The 22,976-nt window shown below is 45.1% G+C and overlaps 1 protein-coding gene across 1 annotated transcript in view; it reads right to left on the minus strand.

Annotated features, from left to right (window-relative positions):
• The window catches only part of LOC144764150 (complement C3-like), a 604,987-nt gene that overhangs the window by 105,333 nt on the left and 476,678 nt on the right, over window positions 1-22,976 (minus strand). The window contains exons 37-40 of the mRNA XM_078650287.1: window positions 22,769-22,859; window positions 10,616-10,667; window positions 10,050-10,137; window positions 353-442 (exon numbers count right to left, since the gene is read on the minus strand). Coding sequence (XP_078506413.1) covers window positions 353-442; window positions 10,050-10,137; window positions 10,616-10,667; window positions 22,769-22,859 — 321 coding nt within the window. The remainder of the gene's footprint in view (window positions 1-352; window positions 443-10,049; window positions 10,138-10,615; window positions 10,668-22,768; window positions 22,860-22,976) is intronic.

A 22,976-nucleotide genomic window follows, 5' to 3' on the forward strand; every position in this document is an offset into this window, starting at 1 on the left:
CGTACATTAGTCTCTCAGCATTGCAGAGTTAATACCCTCCATCATCCCGACAGGGAGATCACTGTCCGTCAAACTAAAAATCAGGCCCCTAGTCTGGAACTCCATTTGGTATTGAAGTTATAAATGTGCCACAACCATTGACTTGAGACTTGCCCCATTCGCCCATCCATGGTTTTTACTGAAAGTGCTCATTACTTCCAAGATGTAAGTCTCTCAAGACCATTGTGCACCATCAATTGTCTCTAAGAACTCAACAAACAGTAGCAGCCATAAGAAGCAATCCCCTTATGTAGAAAGACGATAACATACAATCTTGTAGAAATATATACAGTAAAGAACAATGCTAAATTACCTTATCAAGGTAAATGATGAGAGATCCACGGTCTGACCGCTCCGTATCCATTTCATACTTGGAAATGTATTTGTCAACTCTATTTGTCAGCTGAGGAAAGAATGGAAAGCAAATAATTAGCGTGGATATACAATAATTGCCTCTATATTAGACTCGTAGCTAAGGGCCTTATTACGAGTTTGGCAGTCTGACCATGGGAGAGCCACGTACACCCCTCCAGTAGTCCACGGCGTTGGTGGTACAAAGACCTGTGTATTAAGAGTTGACCACGGTGCTGACGGTATGGATGTGGAGATCTTGCTGCGGTGGGGAGTACTTTTACCAAATATATTGATGCCTGTATGTGCATTGCAACTGCATGATACATGTTGAAAAATGCACGTATCAAGAGAGAGAGGGAGGACTAATTAGCTAGTCCGTGTCCCCGTGGGTTATATGTATCATCAAAAAAGACTAGCTAGGTATGACTATTAGTATGTTGACTCTGACCAGTTTTGTCAGGGGGCACCTGGTAGGTGTGTTCATAAAGCCCTCACCCACTAACCTAGTTGGTGGCATGCTTCATCATCGGGCCCACCCAGTGACACCTAATGCGTCCCGGGTGTGCTTCGACGCCTGATTACAGCGGAGCTGGTATGTTACTGAGTGTGCAGTGTGGGGTGTTAGTGACGTGATAGTTAAAACGGCTTGGCGAAGGTCCCAGTACCCGAGGGTAAATTAAATTTTAATAACTGGGCCGCCGTCAGCGGTTAAAATAAGGCTATAGGATGTTACAGGCGGCGAGTTACTATCTCCTACATCCGTGGGGTGGTCGACATGTTTCAGCCAGTGCCTTAGAGTAATCTGGCTTTCTTCAGGACCTTTAAAATGGTGTTGGTGGAAGTTAAAAAGTGGGGAGTGTAATGCAGACTATGTGTTACACTCACTAAGGTGTTTCTCTAGGTGTGAGAGGGGGATTCCCTTCTCATACATACCTGTACAGACGACATATATGACATAGACAAAACATGTAGGGAAAGAAAGAGTCAGTTGGCATCTCGCCACATAGTCATATTCAAACTGACTTGCCGAAACTAAAGTGCATGGTGGGTTGACTATAGTCGGCTAAGGTGTAACGGTAGTGGTGGTACCGTTAAGTTGATAGATCGCAGCTAAATTGGCGTGGTGTTGCTAAGACACAGGTACCACACAGTGTGGTACATAATGTCATAAAGCGTAAGTAGCAGTTCTTACGCTAGGGATTTGCAGTCAATGCTTCCAGGAGTGAAGCGGCAAGGGGATGACCCTGTTGGGAGATAAGAGTGGCCACTGGGGTTAGGAGACCTGTGGGGAGGAAAAAGCACTTACCCAAATTGTTGCTTGTTTGTCGTCATACTCACAGTCTTTCCGATCAGAGCCTGTCGTGTACCTGTTGCGCCGTCTTCGCACTCCGGTGAACTGGGCTATCGGTCTCTGTTCGTTTTCATCTGCCTGCTAATTAGTTGATGATCGGCACCTGTGGTGGGAAGTAATGGTAGACAGACTTCCCCGGGTGTGCCGTTAGCATGGTGCGCGTGCGCATTAGTAAGACGCTATGCGAGGCAAGTGGTGCATGTGCGGATAGCAGGTGTGTCCGCGCATGCGCAGATCGATGGGAAGGGCTACGCACGTGTAGCGCACTGCACGTGAGATTGGGGCATGCACGATGGCGTATGCCCCAAGTATGGTTGTAAATGGGTTAAAAATTGGGATTAAAGAGGAAAAGTTTTTACGATAGGAGTTCTGAGGGTGTGATTATACTGGCTATAGCCAATGGGCAACAGTAGTATCATCTCATAAGGTGTGATGATGTCAGTATGTCACTGAGGTCCAAGGAATGGCATCGTTCAGGCCATTGATTTGGGTAGAAAGGCGGTAGATCCAGCGTTGTTCTTTACTAAGGAGTCTTTTCTCATTGTCTACTGCCAATTCAGGCAGTTGCTCAATAATGGTCCATGTGAGGTCATTTGGGGTGTGACAATGGGTGATGAAATGGTTGGTAAATTTACTGATATTTTTCTTGCACCTAATGGTGCTTCTGTGCTCTGTGACCCTGGTACGAATTTTGCGGGTGGTCATGCCTATATAGCGGAGGCCGCAGGTACAGGTGAGCAGGTATATGACATTGCGTGAATTGCAGTTGGTGTGGCTATGTTGGGTCCACACTTTGTTCGGCTCAAGTTCCAAGGTTTTTGAGTGTGTAGTCAGGTGACACACACTACAGTCATTGCAGGGGTAGTGTCCGGTAACTTTAGGGAGTCCCTAGGCGTTCAGCACCGTGTTTGGTTGTTCTGATCGGAAAGGCTGTGAGTATGACGACCAACAAGCAACGATTTGGGTAAGCGCTTTTTCCTCCCCACAGGTCTCCTAACCCCAGTAGCCACCCTTATCTCCCAACAGGGTCATCCCCTTGTCGCTTCACTCCTGGAAGCATTGGCTGCAAATCCCTGGCGTAAGAACTGCTACTTACGCTTTATCACATTATGTACCACACTGTGTGATACCCGTGTCCTAGCAACACCACGCCAATTTAGCTGCGATCTATCACCTTAACGGTACCACCACTACCGTTACACCTTAGCCGACTATAGTCAACCCACCAAGCACTTTAGGTTCGGCAAGTCAGTCTTGAATATGACTACGTGGCGAGATGCCAACTGACTCTTTCTTTCCCTACATGTTTTGTCCATGTCATATATGTTGTCTGTACAGGTATGAATGACAAGGGAATCCCCCTCTCACACCTAGAGAAACACCTTAGTGAGTGTAACACATAGTCTGCATTACACTCCCCACTTTTTAACTTGCACCAACACCATTTTAAAGGTCCTGAGGAAAGCCAGATTACTCTTAGGCACTGGCTGAAACATGTCGACCACCCCACGGATGTAGGAGGTAGTAACTCGCCGCCTGTAACATCCTATAGCCTTATTTTAACCGCTAACGGCGGCCCAGTTATTAAAATTTAATTTACCCTCGGGTACTGGGACCTTCGCCAAGCCGTTTTAACTATCACGTCACTAACACCCCACACTGCACACTCAGTAACATACCAGCTCCGCTGTAATCAGGCGTCGAAGCACACCCGGGAAACATTAGATGTCACTGGGTGGGCCGGATGATGAAGCATGCCACCAACTAGGTTGGTGGGTGAGGGCTTTATGAACACACCTACCAGGTGCCCCCTGACAAAACTGGTCAGAGTCAACTTACTAATAGTCATTCCTAGCTAGTCTTTTTTGATGATACATATAACCCATGGGGACACGGATTAGCTAATTAGTCCTCCCTCTCTCTCTTGATACGTGCATATTTAGGCAGCGCACAGCTGCGAGAGTCTAAAACCACAACCATGGCAGAGAACCATGGACTTACCTTCAGTGAGGATGATGTGAGTGATATACTCGCAGACCCCTCGTTCCAAGCAGATTTCAACATTGCTAAGTCTATAGCTCAAACCACTGATTGGAAGACCCTAACCGAGAAAAAGCGCAACAGAATACGAACAATTCTCAATGGTGTGATCCTAACCCAGTATTTAAGAACAAACACAGCTCCAATGGGCCTCATCATTACCAACGCCCCCAGGATCTTTCAAGAAGACCCTACCTTCAGGAAAGACTGGGCCCAGATCGCCTGGCATTGCACCGGGGACTGGATGGTGCTGATCATCAAGACGGCCAAACGTCTCTCGGATGCCATCATAATCGACATCCAAGCTACAGAGACCCACTTCAAGACAACCATAACCGCCTACAAAAAGAAACTTGATGATCAAAATAAAGATATAAATGAATACAAGGAATACCTGACGCAAGCCAAAATCAAAAAATTTGACAAAGACCTAAAAAAATTCAGTTACGGAAAAACATACCCTTACTCTGAAGACGATTTCACCCCACCACCTAAGAATCCAAACACAACTGACTCATCGGCTGATGACAGCTCCGCTTCCAGTGACTCCAGCCCTGGTTATTACAAACAAGGTGGTAGAGGCCGACGCGGCCAGCGATGGCCAAACACTTGGCAGGGAGCTCAACCTGGGCAGTTTTACGGACCCCCCCACAATTTTGGCCCGATACAAAACCCATACTTTGGATACCCACCATTGTATCCCCGGGTCCTATGCCACTCTTCGCAGGCAACCCCGGTTCCCACATCCCTTTTTTAGGACAGGGCCGAAGATCAAGAGGAAGAAGAAGACAAAACCAACAGCAACCACAGGTGCACTGGGCAGAGGAAGGGAACCCAGTGAGTTTGAACACCCGTCAGAAGGCGAAGGACCACCCTGGCACCAGCAAACAGTGACAGACAAACCACACACTTCAATGGTGTTCAATCTATCCAGCACACCTCTGACACCCAAAGAACAAACAGTACTAGAGAAAGGACTATCGTTTGTCCCTACGTCTAGACTCGACAAATTCAAACTACATGTAGAACTGGCAGAATTCTTGAGGAAGCTAAAACTCAAGGCCTTCTTCGGGAAATCGATAATGGACGACCATCATCCCAATGATAACCCAAACATCACGGGCCTGAGAACAAAATCAACCTTCATTCCACCACCGTCCACTGTACCCCCTGAGATCACCACCTTCGAACTGGCAGTGTACAACGATGTTGAATTACTGAACCTCACCAACCACTTCAACAATCTATCTAAAGAAGACAGGAACACCATCCAACGCCTCCAGAATAACCCCTCGATCATCATCAAACCAGCCGACAAGGGGGGAGGCATTGTCATGCTAGACAAGAAAGACTACGACACTGAATGCCGCAGACTGCTCAGTGACACCAGAAATTACAAAAGACTGGAATGAGACCCCACCGACACACTCCAAACCACCATTAAAACATTGGTCAAGAGTGCCAGCGATGCAGAGCACATCTCCAAACAGGAGGCGGAATACCTCTGCCCTCAGAAAGTGAAAATCCCGTACTTCTACACTGTACCGAAAGTACATAAAGACACAACCCCTCCTACGGGTAGACCCATTGTGTCAGGCATTAATTCCCTCCTTGAACCCCTCTCATGCTACTGCGATTTCTTCCTTAACCCGCTAGTGCAACAGACGCCTAGCTACATGAAGGACACCAAACATCTATTACAAGTGTTCAATAACATGGAATTCAACACTGCGACACAACTCCTGGTAGGCCTGGACATTGAGAGTCTGTATACCTGCCTACCGCAGTACGCAACACTGCAAGTTCTAAGGGACGTACTCATGGAGTCTCCTAGCCGAACCGCACCCCGAGGGAGTTCATCCTACAATGTGCCACCCTAGCACTCAAGGAAAACTACTTCGAATATGAAGGATCCTTTTACCTCCAAACCAATGGCACGTCCATGGGCAGTGTTTTCGCTCCCAGTGTGGCGGGACTCTATGTCCACCACTTCGAGCGGACACACATCAGTGACAACACAAACCCCTATGCCAACCACATCATCAAATGACGTTGATACATAGATGATATCCTTGTGGTATGGCAAGGAAATCAAGCAGCCCTGGAGGAATTCCTCACATGGCTCAATGGCAGAGACCCATACTTAAAGTTTACAAGCACCTCAAGTGCCACTCGACTTGCCTTCCTAGACCTAGACATTGCAGTTAAAAATGGCAGATTGGTTACTACCACATATTACAAGCCTACAGCAAGAAACTCCCTACTTCATTTCACCAGTTTCCACCCTCGCCCATTGAGGGAAAACCTTCCCTTTGGGCAGTTTTTACGTATACGCAGAAACTGCAGTGACGTTGCTGACTACAAAAGACAATCCTCTGAACTAGCAAAGAAACTAGAGGCACGAGGCTACCCATAAGCCATAATCTCCAAAACAAAAAAAAGGGCCAAGAACCATAATAGAGAAGCACTCCTTGAAACCACACATAAAGAACAACAGGAGCAGCCCATCACCTGCGTCACCACATACAATACAGCCTCCACTGAGGTAGCGAAACTCATCAGAAAAAACTGGAAGATCCTCAACTTGGTGGGAGAGGTGTGGCGCCGCGGCCAGGGCGACTGACGCTGGAATCTGGGGACCACGGTTCGATCCCCGGCTCCGGCGGCAGGTTAGCCCAGCACCATGTGACTCTGGGCAATAGCTCGCTTAATCTTCCCGACAGCCCCCAGCGCCTAGAGACCCTTATGGGTGATTGTGCGCTTTACAAATGTGGACTTTTTACTTTTTAACTCCGGCTAAAGACAATGGGAAACTCCCAGGTTTGCTTACAAAAGAAGCAATAACGTTAAGGACCAATTGGTGAACACCCGCCCTAAAATACAGAGCACACAACAACCAAACACGTTGCTGAACGCCTGGGGACTCCCTAAAGTTACCGGACACTACCCCTGCAATGACTGTAGTGTGTGTCACCTGACTACACACTCAAAAACCTTGGAACTTGAGTCGAACAAAGTGTGGACCCAACGTAGCCACACCAACTGCAATTCACGCAATGTCATACACCTACTCACCTGTACCTGCGGCCTCCACTATATAGGCATGACCACCCGCAAAATTCGTACCAGGGTCACAGAGCACAGAAGCACCATTAGGTGCAAGAAAAATATCAGTAAACTTACCAACCATTTCATCACCCATTGTCACACCCCAAATGACCTCACATGGACCATTATTGAGCAACTGCCTGAATTGGCAGTAGACAATGAGAAAAGACTCCTTAGTAAAGAACAACGCTGGATCTACCGCCTTTCTACCCAAATCAATGGCCTGAACGATGCCATTCCTTGGAACTCAGTGACATACTGACATCATCACACCTTATGAGACGATACTACTGTTGCCTATAGCCAGTATAATCACACCCCCATAACTCTTATCGTAAAAAACTTTTCCTCTTTAATCCCAATTTTTAACCCATTTACAACCATACTGAGGGCACACGCCATCGCGCATGCCCCAATCTCACTTGCAGTGCGCTACACGTGCACAGCCCTTCCCATCGATCTGCGCATGCGCGGACACACCTGCTATCCGCGCATGCACCACTTGCCTCGCATAGCGTCTTACTAATGCGCACGCGCACCATGCCAACGGCACACCCGGGAAAGTCTGTCTACCATTACTTCCCACCACAGGTGCCGATCATCAACTAATTAGCGGGCAGATAAAAACGAACAGAGACCGATAGCCCAGTTCACCGGAGTGCGAAGACGGCGCAACAGGTACACGGCAGGCTCTGATCGGAAAGGCTGTGAGTATGACGACCAACAAGCAACGATTTGGGTAAGCGCTTTTTCCTCCCCACAGGTCTCCTAACCCCAGTGGCCACCCTTATCTCCCAACAGGGTCATCCCCTTGTCGCTTCACTCCTGGAAGCATTGGCTGCAAATCCCTAGCGTAAGAACTGCTACTTACGCTTTATCACATTATGTACCACACTGTGTGATACCTGTGTCTTAGCAACACCACGCCAAATTAGCTGCGATCTATCACCTTAACGGTACCACCACTACCGTAAAAAACACAAAGGGGGTGCTACTGGTCTAGACAGGCTAGAGTGTCTGCTTTCACATGAAAGGTGTGTGTATAAACTAGTGAGTGTGAAGAAGAAAACCCATCAGCCCACCTATTGGCGGAACTTCATCATCTGGGATTTTTGAATACAGACTGGTATCCACTAGGTTCCTCATTAGCAAGTATCATGAGGGAACTCTAGTATCGGATCCACCAGTGATGGAAAGCCAAGCAACAGTTGTGTTATGAGCTGTGGGTAATGAAAAGTTGCAGTGCTCAAAGAATATGTGCTAATAAAGAGTGATATTTAAAATTGACTATCATGGTGCCTAAGGATAAATTTTATTAAGACGGTCACCATGATGCCATGTGTTTTTTTGCGAGTTAGATTAGGGGATAGGGTGCACTTAGGTCATTAAACTATTTTCCCCTTCAGACCCTCCTCCCACATTGTGTTCTTTGTTACCACCACTACCGTTACACCTTAGCCGACTATAGTCAACCCACCATGCACTTTAGTTTCGGCAAGTCAGTCTTGAATATGACTATGTGGCGAGATGCCAACTGACTCTTTCTTTCCCTACATGTTTTGTCTATGTCATATATGTTTTCTGTACAGGTATGAATGAGAAGGGAATCCCCCTCTCACACCTAGAGAAACACCTTAGGGAGTGTAACACATAGTCTTCATTACACTCCCCACTTTTTAACTTGCACCAACACCATTTTAAAGGTCCTGAGGAAAGCCAGATTACTCTAAGGCACTGGCTGAAACATGTCGACCACCCCACGGATGTAGGAGGTAGTAACTCGCCGCCTGTAACATCCTATAGCCTTATTTTAACCGCTGACGGCGGCCCAGTTATTAAAATATAATTTACCCTCGGGTACTGGGACCTTTGCCAAGCCGTTTTAACTATCATGTCACTAACACCCCACACTGCACACTCAGTAGCATACCAGCTCCGCTGTAATCAGGCGTCGAAGCACACCCGGGACACATTAGGTGTCACTGGGTGGGCCCGATGATGAAGCATGCCACCAACTAGGTTGGTGGGTGAGGGCTTTATGAACACACCTACCAGGTGCCCCCTGACAAAACTGGTCAGAATCAACATACTAATAGTCATACCTAGCTAGTCTTTTTTGATGATACACATGTTGAAAAATACCATCTACCCATTAACGGAGTCAGTCCCATATGTGGGTAGTTCAGGCAATGGGTACATGGTATGAAAAGGACTCACCTTTAGATATACGCAAACAGGGTCATAATACTCGGGGTGAAGATACTGCTATAAAGTGGGGACCTGAAGAAAGAGATCCATGTCAGACTCAGCCTGGAAGAACCAGAAAGAGGTGAGTATACACCCGAAATTCTTTGTGTCCACCCACTTGAAGCAGGCAGTCTGACTGCCATGATCAGCTTGTGGAAAAGGCAACTCGTAATTAGGACGGCGGTCCAACTCCCCTCTACCGCCCTATGGCAGCTGCCTTTCCCCGACTGCGAACCCAACGGTCTGCTGGCAATCTCAGCGATTCTACCGCGGTCTTTGCAAAACCAATCTGCCAAACTCGTAATACGGCGGTTGGACCGCAGAGCTCTCCAGGGTTGGACTGCCAACGTCGTACAGCGGTTCATTGGCTGCCAAACTCATTATAAGGTCCTAAGTCTATGTATAGGCTACACACTACCCATTAGATCTCCTTTAGGTTCAAATAAATAGGGTAGTCAAGCCACTGTACTGCCTGTCTAGAATAAGTGAATGGGCAGGTTTTTCTATATGGTGTCATGTCAGTAGTTTGTCTTTTATGACAAGATCAAGTTTCCCTTGTAGCTCTCTATGGGGATCTATAATCTGACATGATGAGGCGAAAAAAAGAACTTAAACCAAATGATGTGATCGAAAGTGCATTTCAATACAAATGGACATTTTCAAGAAATTTCCCTTCAACCCCTTAGATTGAATGTTAATTAGGCCTTGCTGTTGTTTCACCCCTTGTTGGAGGCCCTGCAGCTCCACTCTGCCTACTGATTAAAAGTTCAGCCCCCCCGAAATGTTTTCTTAGCACCCCCTGAAATTGCGTTCTAGTTGCGCCTCTGGTCACAGGCTAGTTGCAGCTTCTCAATTACTAATCTGGGAGGTGGGCGGATCGCGGTACGACATCTTGCATTTATTACAGTACCTTGTCTAGATCATCCACATCCGGGGTGAATCCAGTCAACATGGAGACATCTAGGATTGTCATGGTGGAATCAGTGTTTCCGAGGAACCTGCCAAACAGCAAATAGCAAAATTTACAGATCTTATCAATATTTTAAATGCGGGTCTGCATTATAATTGCTTTACATTTTGCTCTTTGTTACTATTTAATGGAAGGTACACACACACACACACACACATATATATATATATATATATATCGTTTATTTCGTCTTTAAAGATTACAGATGGTGAATTTGAGAAGGACAAGTTCACTGCATTTGTTTACTCACCTGCCAGTTTGACTTTGTTTACTAACACATTCATTAGCAATCTGATCATATCTTTAATTTAAGTGAGTATAACAATATAATATTTGGCTTCATGATTGACGAATGTGTTCATGGACAAACCTTCCCTTGGCAACCAACAGCTGATGCGGATCCCACATGCAAAGGCCGAGGTCAGTGATGTGTAATTCCAAGCTGCCCTGGAGTACCAACATAGCACTTGATGTATGCATACAGTGAATAACAGAAGTGTTCTCACCTCATACAGATGGTAATGAACACTGAGCTGATGGTCCCCTCGGGTCTCTTAACTAAAAGAAAAGAAAAGGACATCATGATAGACAGTTTTTTCATTACAACTTTCTCCCAATCTCCCTGCATGAAGTCATCCTTCTCTGCATCGGGCGAATACAGAGAAATTCTTCAGAACTTTACATTTGCTTGACTTGTTGTCCACGTTTAACGTGGAAATGCACCCTTACAGATGAGTGCAAGTGCCATTGCTGTAGCACAACCTGGCTCTAATTCAGAGGCGTAGCTACATACAGTGCAGCAGGTGCAGTCCCACTTGCGCCCAGGGTTAATATGTACACAACCATGCCCAAATTATGGTTATATTTTGCTGTACAAGCAGTGGGTGGGACAGTTGTTTGCTTGAATAGGGTCAAAAGTACCCTTGCTAGGCCACTGACAATTAGTCCACAAGATGCTATCACATTTTCCTAAAAACACATAAATTGTTTTTTTTTTTACGTGTGGCTTCTCTCTGGCAGATTATCTGGCTTGGTTGTGCTGGGTTTCTGGGCCTAGGATTTCACTAAGGCCTTTAGGGTGCTAGCTTCGAAAAATTACTAAATAGGTTAGTAGCAACACTCAACTTTATGATGGAACATAGGCTGTCACAACTTGGTAAGATCAACTTTGTATAAGATGCCTTAGCACAGTCATAAACACTCCTGTCTACCTGTATAATGAGATTCTGCCACTGAGATCCGGCATCCTCAATGGGCAAATGTGGAAGGATGGGGAGTCGGCCCTAAGAGCATATGTAGTTTCTGGAACCCTGACCTGTGAAAGCTCCTTGTCGCAAGACCATGGCTTCACATCCATTTCAACCTACACAAAGTAGCTACAGTGGTGAAAAATGTCTCTTCATCCTCTGCACCGATTTGTACAATTGTGGGGCTTTATGGGGTTACTTTGGGTAAATCCCACCCAACAACTGGGGATATTGCCGGCAGAATACTCGGGTAAGAGTGCAGGCCTTTCCAGGATCCCACTACTACATGAATGATCCTAGTGAGCCCTTATATACAAACACCAGGATAAAAACTACTCTTAAGGGTATGACTCCTTGTGGGTTTCAAAAGGGAGACTAGCTCTCGTCCCTTGGGTTAGAAAGAAGGAGGGACTTGATGTAGCAGTGAGTATTACTCACTCACAGTAGTGATTCCTGGGCTTGTGGTTCTTAGTACGATTGCTCCAGAGAACAAGGCTAGCATCGGTATGATAATCCACATGAATGACAGCTGGGCCTCTAAAAGCCCACACATGCATATGAGGTAGGCCTTGGTGCTGACATGGCCATGGTATGTGTCCTTTACCCCACAACTGTTATTCCATATGACCTTTATCCCACAGTCTGTACCATGCAGGTTAGTATATTCAGTGGGGTTTTACCCTTACCACGTATCCTTTACCATGCATTACTTTACTCCACAGGTAAGTATATGTATATTTGTTTAAATACAATTAATTTAATGTTATTTGTAAAAAAGGGTAAAGGTGACGGTAGAGGCAAAGGCAAGTTATAGTTGATTTGAAGATTTGGGTTAAGGGTTATTTTAAGGGTTGAGTGGTAGACAGAGGTTAAAAGTGATCATTTTAATTTTTGAGTTAAGGGGTGGGTAGATGTAAAGTGGGGCAAACTTGATTTTAGGGTTAAGGGTGGGTAGAGATAAAGCGAGGGCAGGGTGATTTTAGGATATAAGGGGTAAGTGTGATTTTAGACTTAAGGTGGAGGGTTGAGGTAAAGGAAGGTAAGGGTGACTTTAAGGTTTGGGGTGGATAAATGTAAAGGGAAGTACAAATAAATGAAAGTTTGATTTAAGGGTTTAAAAGGGGTTAGAGAGTGATTTTAGGGTTCAGGAGGAGGAGCAGGTGGAGGTAAAGGGAGGAAGAAAAAGCCAAAGGTTACTGGGATGTTATAGTTAGGTTCAGATTTTACACACACAAAACCATAAGAAATTCAGCAGTTATAGTTATCTCAATTAACTATAACTCGTACCCTAAGGTAACTATAACTTGCGCCCCCGCCATGCACATTTTTCTCATCAATAATTTAACTGCAAATGTTGCAGTGACATTATCAGTGATGTCATAGAAAATGTCATGAGTGATGTGCTATGTGGAGTAATTAGCAGTGCATGCTGAGGGCACGAGTTATAGTTACTTGAGATAACTATAACTATAAATGCTGAATTTCTATAGTTTGATGTGTGCAAAATCTGAACCTAAGTAAAATGTCCCTGCAACCTTTGTTTTTTCAGTGAATTCTAAGGTGTTTTTTTAATTCCATTTCCTAACTATAACTTTGATTTTTCCAGTGAATTTTTACATTTTTAATGCTATTTCCTAACTATAACAACCATGTTACCTTTGGTTTTTTAGGGAATTTTACAATTTTTTTAAATATAAATTGTACTACAATTTGACCCACTCGTTCAATATACATTTTCACAAGTTTATAAATAAATGTTATTCAAACATTCATTCTTATTATCTATTTTAAAACTAAAAATTACAAAATTAAGGTACAGTAACTTATATAGTCTTTCTATAAATGCAATGTACCATGTTTTTTTAAAATTCATTTTATAGATTTGCAGATCTGTGGCAAATCATCAGACAAATAGAGGGTTTGACAGTTATATTGTACACGTTCAATGCTAAAACAAAAAAACATTTAATACAAACATATGCTAATGCAATTTCTATAAGTGTATCACTGCCTGTGTGTGGGTGTGTGAGTGACTGTGTAGCTGTATTAGTGGCTATATAGGTGCATGATTGGATGTGAGTGGCTGTGTAAGTGTGTGTGTGTGTGTGTGGGTCTGTGAGTGGTTTTGCAGGTGTGTGAGAGGGTATGTGAGTGGCTGCATGGGAGTGTAAGTGGTTGTGTGGGTGTGTCAGTGGCTATGTGAGTGGATGTGTGAATGGCTGTGTGGATCTGTGAGGGGGTGTGTAAGGGGTTTTGTCGGTCTGTGAGTGGGTGTGTGCGTCACTGTGTAAGTGGTTGTGTGGGTGTGTAAGTGGGTGTTTGGTTATGGGGGTGTAAGTGGTTGTGTGAGTGGGTGTATGAGTGACTTTGTGAGTCTATGAGTGGGTTGTTTGAGTAATAATGTGGGTGTGTGAGTGAGTGTGTGGGTCTGTGAGTAGGTGTACGTGTATTTTTTATTTTAAATTGGGGTCTGGATCTGTGGCTTCATCCGAATCCATGAGGAACCGGGTGTCTCCATGGGTCCTTGCGAGCTAAAAGAAACAGTTTTAGACAATTTCTTGCCTTATAGACCCCTCCATCAGTTCCAGGAGATCTGGGTTCCTCTACCCGGGCCCCTTCCATCACTTTTACATGTTATTTTCTCCCGGGAACCATGTCCCAATGCACAAAATTGGGCAGCAACTTTCCTCTCAAGTTGCAGCCAGCCAGTCACAGCATTGCTGTTGGCGCATGGATCCGCGAATCCACCCAGATCTGTGGCAAATCCGCCCTCTACTGATATACATAAATCTTTTTACTTTAATAACTCCAAAACTCCTATATATATATAGTAGAGATTGACAGCACTCATTAGTTATAGTTAGGATTCCCACAATTAGGAATTCCTCAGTTTTGACCGTTAATAACATTAGACCCATTTGACTAATCTCCACAAATCTTTGCAGAAAAAAGGGTTGTCCCAAAACGTATTATTCCACCAATTAATTTTCCATAGGCTTTTGTAACACACATAGCATAAAAACCACTGAATGGATTTTAATGACATTTGGCATGAATATAGGTTATGGTGTGTAGATGATCCTTTTGGGGATTACAGGTAAGGAAGGTATTTTTAAACTTATAAGGTATTTTTACTTAGTGATATCTGTGGTAGAGGCAATATCGCAAAATTTGGCAAAAGTACCTTGGTACATACCGATGACAAGGCATTATGTGATTGGCTAATGACTGACATTACAATAGTTAAAGGCAGCCATGCTGTTTTAAGTACACTTTCCCTGTGTTCTGGGTTAGGCCCTTATATACAGATATGTCTTAGGGTTTCTATTTTTCCTCACCTAGTACCACTTCAATAAAGTGTTAATAGATAAGGAAAAATATTTTTTAAAGTATAGATGTGGAGTCAGGGATTGTAAATTCTATATGTACTTACCTTGCAATATTTTATCCCTTGTTTTATTTTGTTTAATGCAATTTATACCGCGCAGACTAAACCCGAAGGTATCAAGGCGCCTACCAAAAAAAAGTTCAGAAATGCAGGACACAACTACAAGTACGCGCGTACAAAGAGGTGGGTCTTCAGGGCAGATCTAAATGATTGTAAGGTGGAGAGAGACCTTAATTCAAACGGTAGAGCGTTCCACCACTTTGGGGCCAAATAAGAGAAAGCTCTCCCACCCCATCTAGTTTTTCGAATACGTGGAACAGAGAGAAGGAGTCTGTTTGAAGAGCGAAGGTTCCTGCCAGGATTATAAAGAGACAGAGTAGATCCAATGCCAGTAGGGCTATTTTTAGCCAAAGCCTTAAAAACCATACACATTGTTTTAAAACATATCCGATCCTCAACAGGAAGCCAATGGAGCTGCTTCCTGGCTGAGGTGGCAGAGGCACGTCGAGGTAGATCCAGGACAAATCTGGCTGCTGCATTCTGGACCACCTGCAAGCGCTGCAGCTGACTTTTATTCAGTTCCGCATACAGCGCATTGCAGTAGTCCAGACGGGAGCCCAGGAGAGCAACGGCAAGTTGCTTTCTTGCCTGCAAAGAGAGATAGTGCCTAATTTTCCTTAGTATGTGGATGATGCCCCAACAGGTTGATACAGTCCTATTGACCTGTTGGCACATACTAAGGGTGGGATCAATCATAACCCCAAGGTTTTTAGCTAAAGAAGTAGGATCAGGGCAGGCACCCAGTGAGTCCGGCCACCACTCAACTGACCAAATCTCTTCCTTTCCTCCAAACACCATCACCTCAGTCTTCTCCCCATTCAGTTTCAGTGAGTTGTGAATCATCCACTGGCCGACTGCCTCCATACAAGATCTAAAATTGGAGGCAGTCGACATAGCTGAATGGGAGAGAGAGACGAGGATCTGGGTGTCATCCGCATAGGAAACTACCTCCATCCCAAAAGATCTAATAAGTCTGGCAAGGGGGGTCACATAGATGTTAAAAAGGGTAGGGCTAAGCTCCGACCCCTGAGGGACCCCGCATTGCACACACACAGGGATGTCTGTGCATTTTTCTATGGTCGAGAAAAGAGGAAAGGAGCCCCAGGGCCGCCCCCTGAACCCCAATCTCACCCAGTCGAGATGTAAGGACTGGGGGGAAAGGGTATCGAAGGCAGCCGTGAGGTCTAAAAGGATCAGGAGGGAGGTCTGACCCCCATCCACACACGTGCGGATAGAATCAAGCACTAAGGTGAGGGCAGACTTGGTGCTATGTTCCCTCCTGAACCCATGCTGGGAAGGATCCAGACAACCTGAACTCTCCACGAAGGCAGCAAGATGTTTATTTAAATGGGCTTCTAACATCTTCGCGGGAGCCGGGAGCAGTGAGATGGGGCGAAAGTTCTTTAATACCCCAGGATCAAGGGAAGGTTTCTTGAGCAGTGGTTTTACAACAGCATTCTTCCACTGCTGAGGAAAAATGCCCTCCCTCATCACCCTATTCATGATGTCAACCAGAGGTGGTAGGAGGGATTCTCTACACTGCTTAAGGATCTTTAAAGGACAGGCGTCTAGCGGAGAACCAGATTTAGTTTTATTAAGAAGGTTCTCAAGGTCCTGTAGAGAGAGAGGAGGGAAGGATTCCAGAACTCCGGCCTGAGGTAACTCTGCAAAAGCAGCGTCCAAAACAGCGGGAACCGGGGGCTCAACGATAGATAATCTCTGCGACTCCAAAGCAGTATAAATGTCCGATATTTTGGACTGAAAGAAGGAGGCTATGCTATTGCAGAGCTCCTGGGATGCAATAACAGGGTTAGGGACCTGGAGAGATGTAAGAGAGTCCACACTCCTGAAAAGCTCTTTAGGAGATGAAAGTGAAACTGTGAGGGCCGTAAAGTATTCTTGTTTGGTCCTAATCACTTCCAACTTATATCTTTTTAGCAGGATCTTGTGGGCTTCCCTATTCCTTTGGTCCCAACTAGCATGCCATAGGCGCTCCTGTCTCCTTACTTCCTGTCTAAGAAGTCTTAGATGTTCAGAAAACCAAGGGGCTGAAGGTCTTTTCCTGGCTGAATAACAAGACCGAGCAGGAGCCAGTTCATCCAGGGCCTCTGTGATGATCTTTTCATATTGTAGTACTGCCAAGGGAACATCCATCTCCTGGGTTGAGGACAAACTAGGTGTCCACGGGTCAAAAGAATTTTCCCTGATGTTTTTAAGATTCCTACGTACTTCAATCGTACTCGGAACTTTTCTAATGGAGTCCTGGCTCGGGTGGGTCAGATAAAAGGGGACGGCCAGGTGATCCGACCAAGACAGAGAAAAGGGATCCGTTACTATCAACCTCTGATCATTAGAGAAAATCCCATCGAGCGTGTGCCCCGCTCGGTGGGTAGGTCCTTTCACTAGTTGGGTGAGCCCACAAGCTGACATAGCTTCCAGCAGGGCGAAGGTATCATGAGCCTCCAACAGTTCTAGGTGAAAATTAAAATCACCTAAAATAGTGAGATGTTCACGGCCAAAGTAAGGTTCCAAAACATGGAGCAGTTTCAGGCCAAAGTCTGCTCTAGGACCGGGAGGACGATAGACCAAAATCCCGTTAAATGCGGGATTAAGAGAGTCGGACAAGGAAAAATATAGCACTTGGACAACATCCTTAAGGTCAGAGACGGGCATGATGTGACATTGAAACCTGTCTTTATACAGGATAGCCAGCCCTCCACCAACGCGACCTATTCTGTCCTGCCGTGCTAAGCAGTACCCATCAGGGACCGCTTCGACAAGATCTGGACCTGAGGAGTCTTTAGCCCATGTTTCCGTCACAAAGACCCATGAGGGGTTCTTTTCTAGTACGAGCTCTTTAAAAACAATGTTATTTTTAATGAGTGAGCGAGCGTTAATGAGAAAACAATTTTCGCTCGGCGCACAAGATCCCAACGGAGAGCAGAGCTCCCAAGGAGAGGAAGGAGAGGCTGGGTTGAAACCCCCCGACCCTACCTGAAAACAACCACATCCCATGGGTAGCAGAAAGTCTTCAGGGGTACTCTTATGAAAACATGTTGCAACTGGAGGTTTAAGACGCAGTATATCCTGTAAGGAGTATTTCAGTAAGTGATGGCCTACCTTATCCTGACCTAGAGTCCAGCCATCCTGCCCGTCCTCAGCGCGGACGGGCGCAGACGGGCTGGACTCTGGCGTGACTCCGGCGTGGCTGCGGTGATCACGCTGCGCGCACACGCTGCGCGCCATAAGCACTAGTAAATATAGGGCTATAGCCAGTCCACGTGACTGCTAGAGCGCAGAGCGTTTCCGCCTTTCCCAAACACCCACCCAAGATGGCGCCCACCAATTTCAGAATGCGAGGGTCCGACCCGCTAAGTAGCGGTGAGTGTCACAATCTAAATGCAGCAATGCGGCAATGCAGAGGGGGATTTTAAAAGCGAGGGAGAACTGTGCATCAGAATTATAAATATACAAAAAGACAAAACGGGTAATATTAAAACCAATAGCATCCCTCCATATTCTGTCCACGGTATTAGTGTATGACTATATTCCTAGCCTCAATATTCTGTAGTACAATCTTGTGAGCAGTTAATGTTGAGTTGATTATACCAGGCATACCAGGTACCATAAGAACTTTGGTTCAATGCTGGAGGTATTTTAATGTTCTGGCTACTTCCTTGCTGGTGCTGGTCCCTCTTGCATCTGAATATCTTGCAGGGTGCTGTTGTCAGCAACAGGTTGAGCCTGTAACTTTGTCGTATCTGTGCTTTGTTGATCAGGTGAATTGACAGATCACTGTCCAGTTGCCTTGGATGGATTGGGGTGACTTCTGCAAGTATTGAGCATCCCATCATGTCTTTTTTTCTGTACTCCCCATTAATCTAGGCTGTCAATTCTGCGCCGTCTTCAGCTTCGGTTAAGGGATGGCACTGAGGATGTTTTAGGGATCTTTCAAGATTGCTATGGTCTCAGTGAATATCTGCAACAGATTAGATCAGGATGCCCAGAAATTGAGAGCCCCTTAAAGACTAGGGATGTATGTAGAGAATACCAGACTTCAGGTGGTATGTCTTTTTCCTAGAGTGGCTTTACACATAGCTCTTTAATGATTGTGTACGTGGGTTCCATGAGATACCAGTGTTCAACAGGCAGGACTAGAGTTAGCATATCTGTCCCATTCTGCCCCTTAGAAAGACCCACTGGGTTGTAAGATGGAGGCAGGCGAGGGAACAGCTGTGGGCCCTTGTCTGGGAGGAAGCCATCCTAAACAAAGACTCAAACAAAATGTATCAGTCACACAGGTTGGTCAATTGTGTGAACGGCATGTGCTACACTCATACTAATAAGGACAACTAATTATTTGTGGTATCCTAACTACTTACACTGAAACTCTTAACCCAGGGGATGTGACGTGACTATAAGTATTAACACTAGCCAACACTCCTGGCTTTGGAGTATTTGTTTTTAAGAATGTGTTAGAAAGAGTAGGGTGATAGTTGCTCCACAGTAAGCAAAGTATGTGGTTTCTATGAGCAACTGATAAGAGAGTGTCTCATCTTCTTTGAGAGGGAATATGTGGCAGATGTGTCAAGCATGTTTGCGTTTGTTAAATGGGCAGATTCACAGAATCTGCCCATTTGCGAACGCAAAAATTGTTTTTCCGATGCAGCAAACCTAATTTTGCGATTCGGTAAATGGGTTTGCGATTTGGCATTAGGAAGGGGCGTGTTTAGGGCATCCTTCCCTAATATCGAATCGTATCGTTATGTATGAATGTTTTGTGACTGCAATTGCGGTCGCAAAATATTCACATTTTACCACCTACTTCAATGAGGTGGTAACCCATTCGCAAATGGAAAGGAGTCCCCAAGGCACCCCTTCCCTTTTGTGAATGTTTGTAAAACCATTTTTAAGATCAAGCAGTGGTCCCACGGACCACTGCCTGCTCTTAAAAAATGAAAAGAAAACTTTTCATTTTTTGTTTTGTAAAGCATCTCGTTTTCCTTTAAGGAAAACCGGCTGCATAAAAAAAAAGATTGCTTTATTGAAAAGCAATCACAGACATGGTGGTCTGCGGATCTCAGCAGGCCACCATCCCCGTGATTTTTGCGATTCCTAGGGGTTGAAGAATTGCGACCCACCTCATTAATATTCATGAGGTAGGTCACTTGCCACCCCTTAGGAATCGCAAAAGGTGTACTAAACACCTTCATACATTGCATTTTGCGATTTCCTAATTGCGAATCCTTGTGATTAGCAATTAAGGAATCACAAAATGCTTTCTACATTCATCTGGCCCTGTATTTCTTATTCTTGAAGTTAATACACTGACCCTGATCCTTTCAGATTGTCCTCGTGAGGTAGCCCCACTCCCCAAATGACAGATACAGAGGGTATTTATATTTTGGAGAAGCAGCAATAACCTGGTATTCTGAGGTTGCCTCTGAGTGGGCATTGAGAAATGGGGTTATTCCATGGGAATCGGGATTCCCAAACCAAGTTCACATGATAATCCCCTATTTCTGGCTGGTTTCTATCCAGAGATTTCTCTAGGTATCAACTCATGAACTGTGCTCGGTGGGGAGTTTTGGGGATGGCAGCGTGAATTTGGTATTATGGTGAGAACTGCAAATCCTAATTCAATTAGAATTCTTCTATGGAGGCTTTAAAACTGCCCCTACATGGACACAATGTCATGGAGGGCTATGACCTTACCTGGCCGATTTTCCTAAACCCCCTCTCCAAGGGGATAGCGATAGAGAATGGGGTCCAGAGCGGGTAGACAACTTGTTCTTAACTAATGTGCCATCTGCATTCACTTAAAAGAATAGTTTGGAGACCTGCAATTCCTTCTCAATGAATGAGGCTGTATTGTTGTTGGAAGAGATTTAAAGAAAAGCAATAGCACCTCACACAAGGTAACTTTGTACTTTAATAACTGAAGATTTATTCATAGAACATGTACAGCGGAAATGTCCTCCTGCTCTTATTGAGAAACACGTCCCAGCTTTTGCAAACATTATTGTTTCGGCTGACTCAAGAACTGATTTTTAAATGGCAAGTGCTCCTCAAAGACCTTTTCAATAGTGTTTCATCCTCAGTCGTTCTTAGGGTTCCTGAGCTCTGGCCAATTCATGGGCAGGGGCGGCCTTAGGCATGTTCAAGCTGTGCACCTGCACAGGGCCACCAAATCCTAGGGGCCTCCACGCCAATATATATCCTTTATATATTAATCCTCTGAGGATGGATACATATTTGCGTAGTGGCCACATGCTGGGATTTGGCGGCCTCCGGCTCTGTTCCACTTCCAAACAACCTGACCCCGGTCCCCCCCTCTTCAGTGTCCTCCACGCCTGCGTTCCTCCTAGTTCCTGAGCTCTGGGGAACTCCGCCTCGCCCGGACACCTCGTCAGGGGCCCCCTACCTACGCTCCCTGCCCAGGGCCGCCATGAGCCTAGAGCCGCCCCTGTCATGGCATATGAAATCCGTGCAGAGTAAGGGAATGTGACATAGAACAATACGTATCCATCGCAGATATGGTGCTTGGGTTGATAAGCAGCTCTCCCTTGCCCTATGCTGCAAAGGCCGTGGTCCCTTCAAATCTACATAAGCAGCTGCCTTTGAGATGGTTATTATGGGAGTTCCCTTACATTAGCACTGGAAATATTTAATTGGAGACAGGGCACTAGTTCTGTTATTTGTCTGAAATTGTTATAAAGAAACACATTGCAACTTTGACAGGCTGGTCCACAACGTGTGGCCTGATTTATAGTTTGGTGGACGGATTAAGTACTGTTGCCATGGCGGAGTACTTTACTCCTGGAATGGCGATGGTACTTTGTTTGCCAATTTTAGAGATGTCCGTCAGCCCAGTGGAGATTTCTTTCATTTGCAGGAACTGCCATCACCGTGGTTCCTATAAATACACGGAAAGTCTGACGGATGGCTGTGTTAACGTGATGGAGCCATACATCACATTTCAATTATGTGTTTTACTTTCAAAAACAAAATCCAAAAGAGAGATTTTGTTTTTGAAAATTAAAAAAAACAATGACCTCCTCACCATAGCAGTTTTCTCCCATGTCGTCATTTTGCAGTGTTACCGCCCAGTTTTGCCTGGCAGTGACAGTCAGTGAAAACTGCCAATATGTTCGCCCACTCTAAATAGGGCAGGCAAAAACATGGCCAAACCTTCGATAACCCTTTCTCTGTCGGGTTTTTGGAGATGTATGTAGGCAGCGGAGACATCTCCACAGTCAACATTTGAAAGTTCCATAACTTTGCTTTGGGACAGAGGAGTACCCTCTCTGCCAAAGTCTAAATAAGGCCCATAGTCTGGCATCCTATTGATCTAGGGTACATAACCTCGCTGGATTTATATCATCATAGATAGGTAACTGTTGTGCAATCAAGAAACACTGATTTGCCTTTCAGTGACTCTAATTCCAGTGTATGCATATACTAAAAAAACAATCACCTGAGCCCTTGTATTTAGCGGATTATGTAAAAGCCATGCACTTGCTTTCTGGGCACAGCTACATCCAGATGTGTGTCAGGATGTTACAGACGCTGCTGCTCTGACCTGACTTGGAGCTGACATTCATGATAAGGTGCAAAAAGAACTGATGATGGACGGAATGCTGAATTAATTAGACATTCACCCCCAATCACAGATCTGGGTTAAATCTATAGGTTTTTTTTGCACACCAAACCATTCCAGTTTAGAACCAGCCATATGCAAATCAGTCTTGACCCTTTTCCCCATGATAAGGTGGCATCTTATGGGTGGGAGTCAGAACCCTCCCGAGTGACTCAGTGCTTACATGTGGAAAGACCCTTTGCTAAGAGAATTGCATTGAAGATATTTTCAAGACTTCATTGTTTCATGCCCTACAATGAGACAAGTTCAGGCCAGTGGCGTTTATGTTCTTTGAAAACAAATATAAATAGTTAGGATACTTTACCATTTGGAGCATTTTCCATAAGGATGTTGAAATCAAACTTCTTGCAGGTGGCTGATTTGTCCGTCAAAGGGGCATAATAGGAGGTCATCACCTAGCAATGCAGAATGAAAGTAACGGCTGTGAAATTCGATTTATGTTGTAGAAAGGAGCAGTAGATTAGACTTTTGGATTTATTAAACGGTCTGAAGTGTCTGTTGGAAAACAAAGT

The sequence above is a fragment of the Lissotriton helveticus genome, chromosome 1_1 (genome assembly GCF_964261635.1).
Source record: "Lissotriton helveticus chromosome 1_1, aLisHel1.1, whole genome shotgun sequence".
NCBI lineage: Eukaryota > Metazoa > Chordata > Amphibia > Caudata > Salamandridae > Lissotriton > Lissotriton helveticus.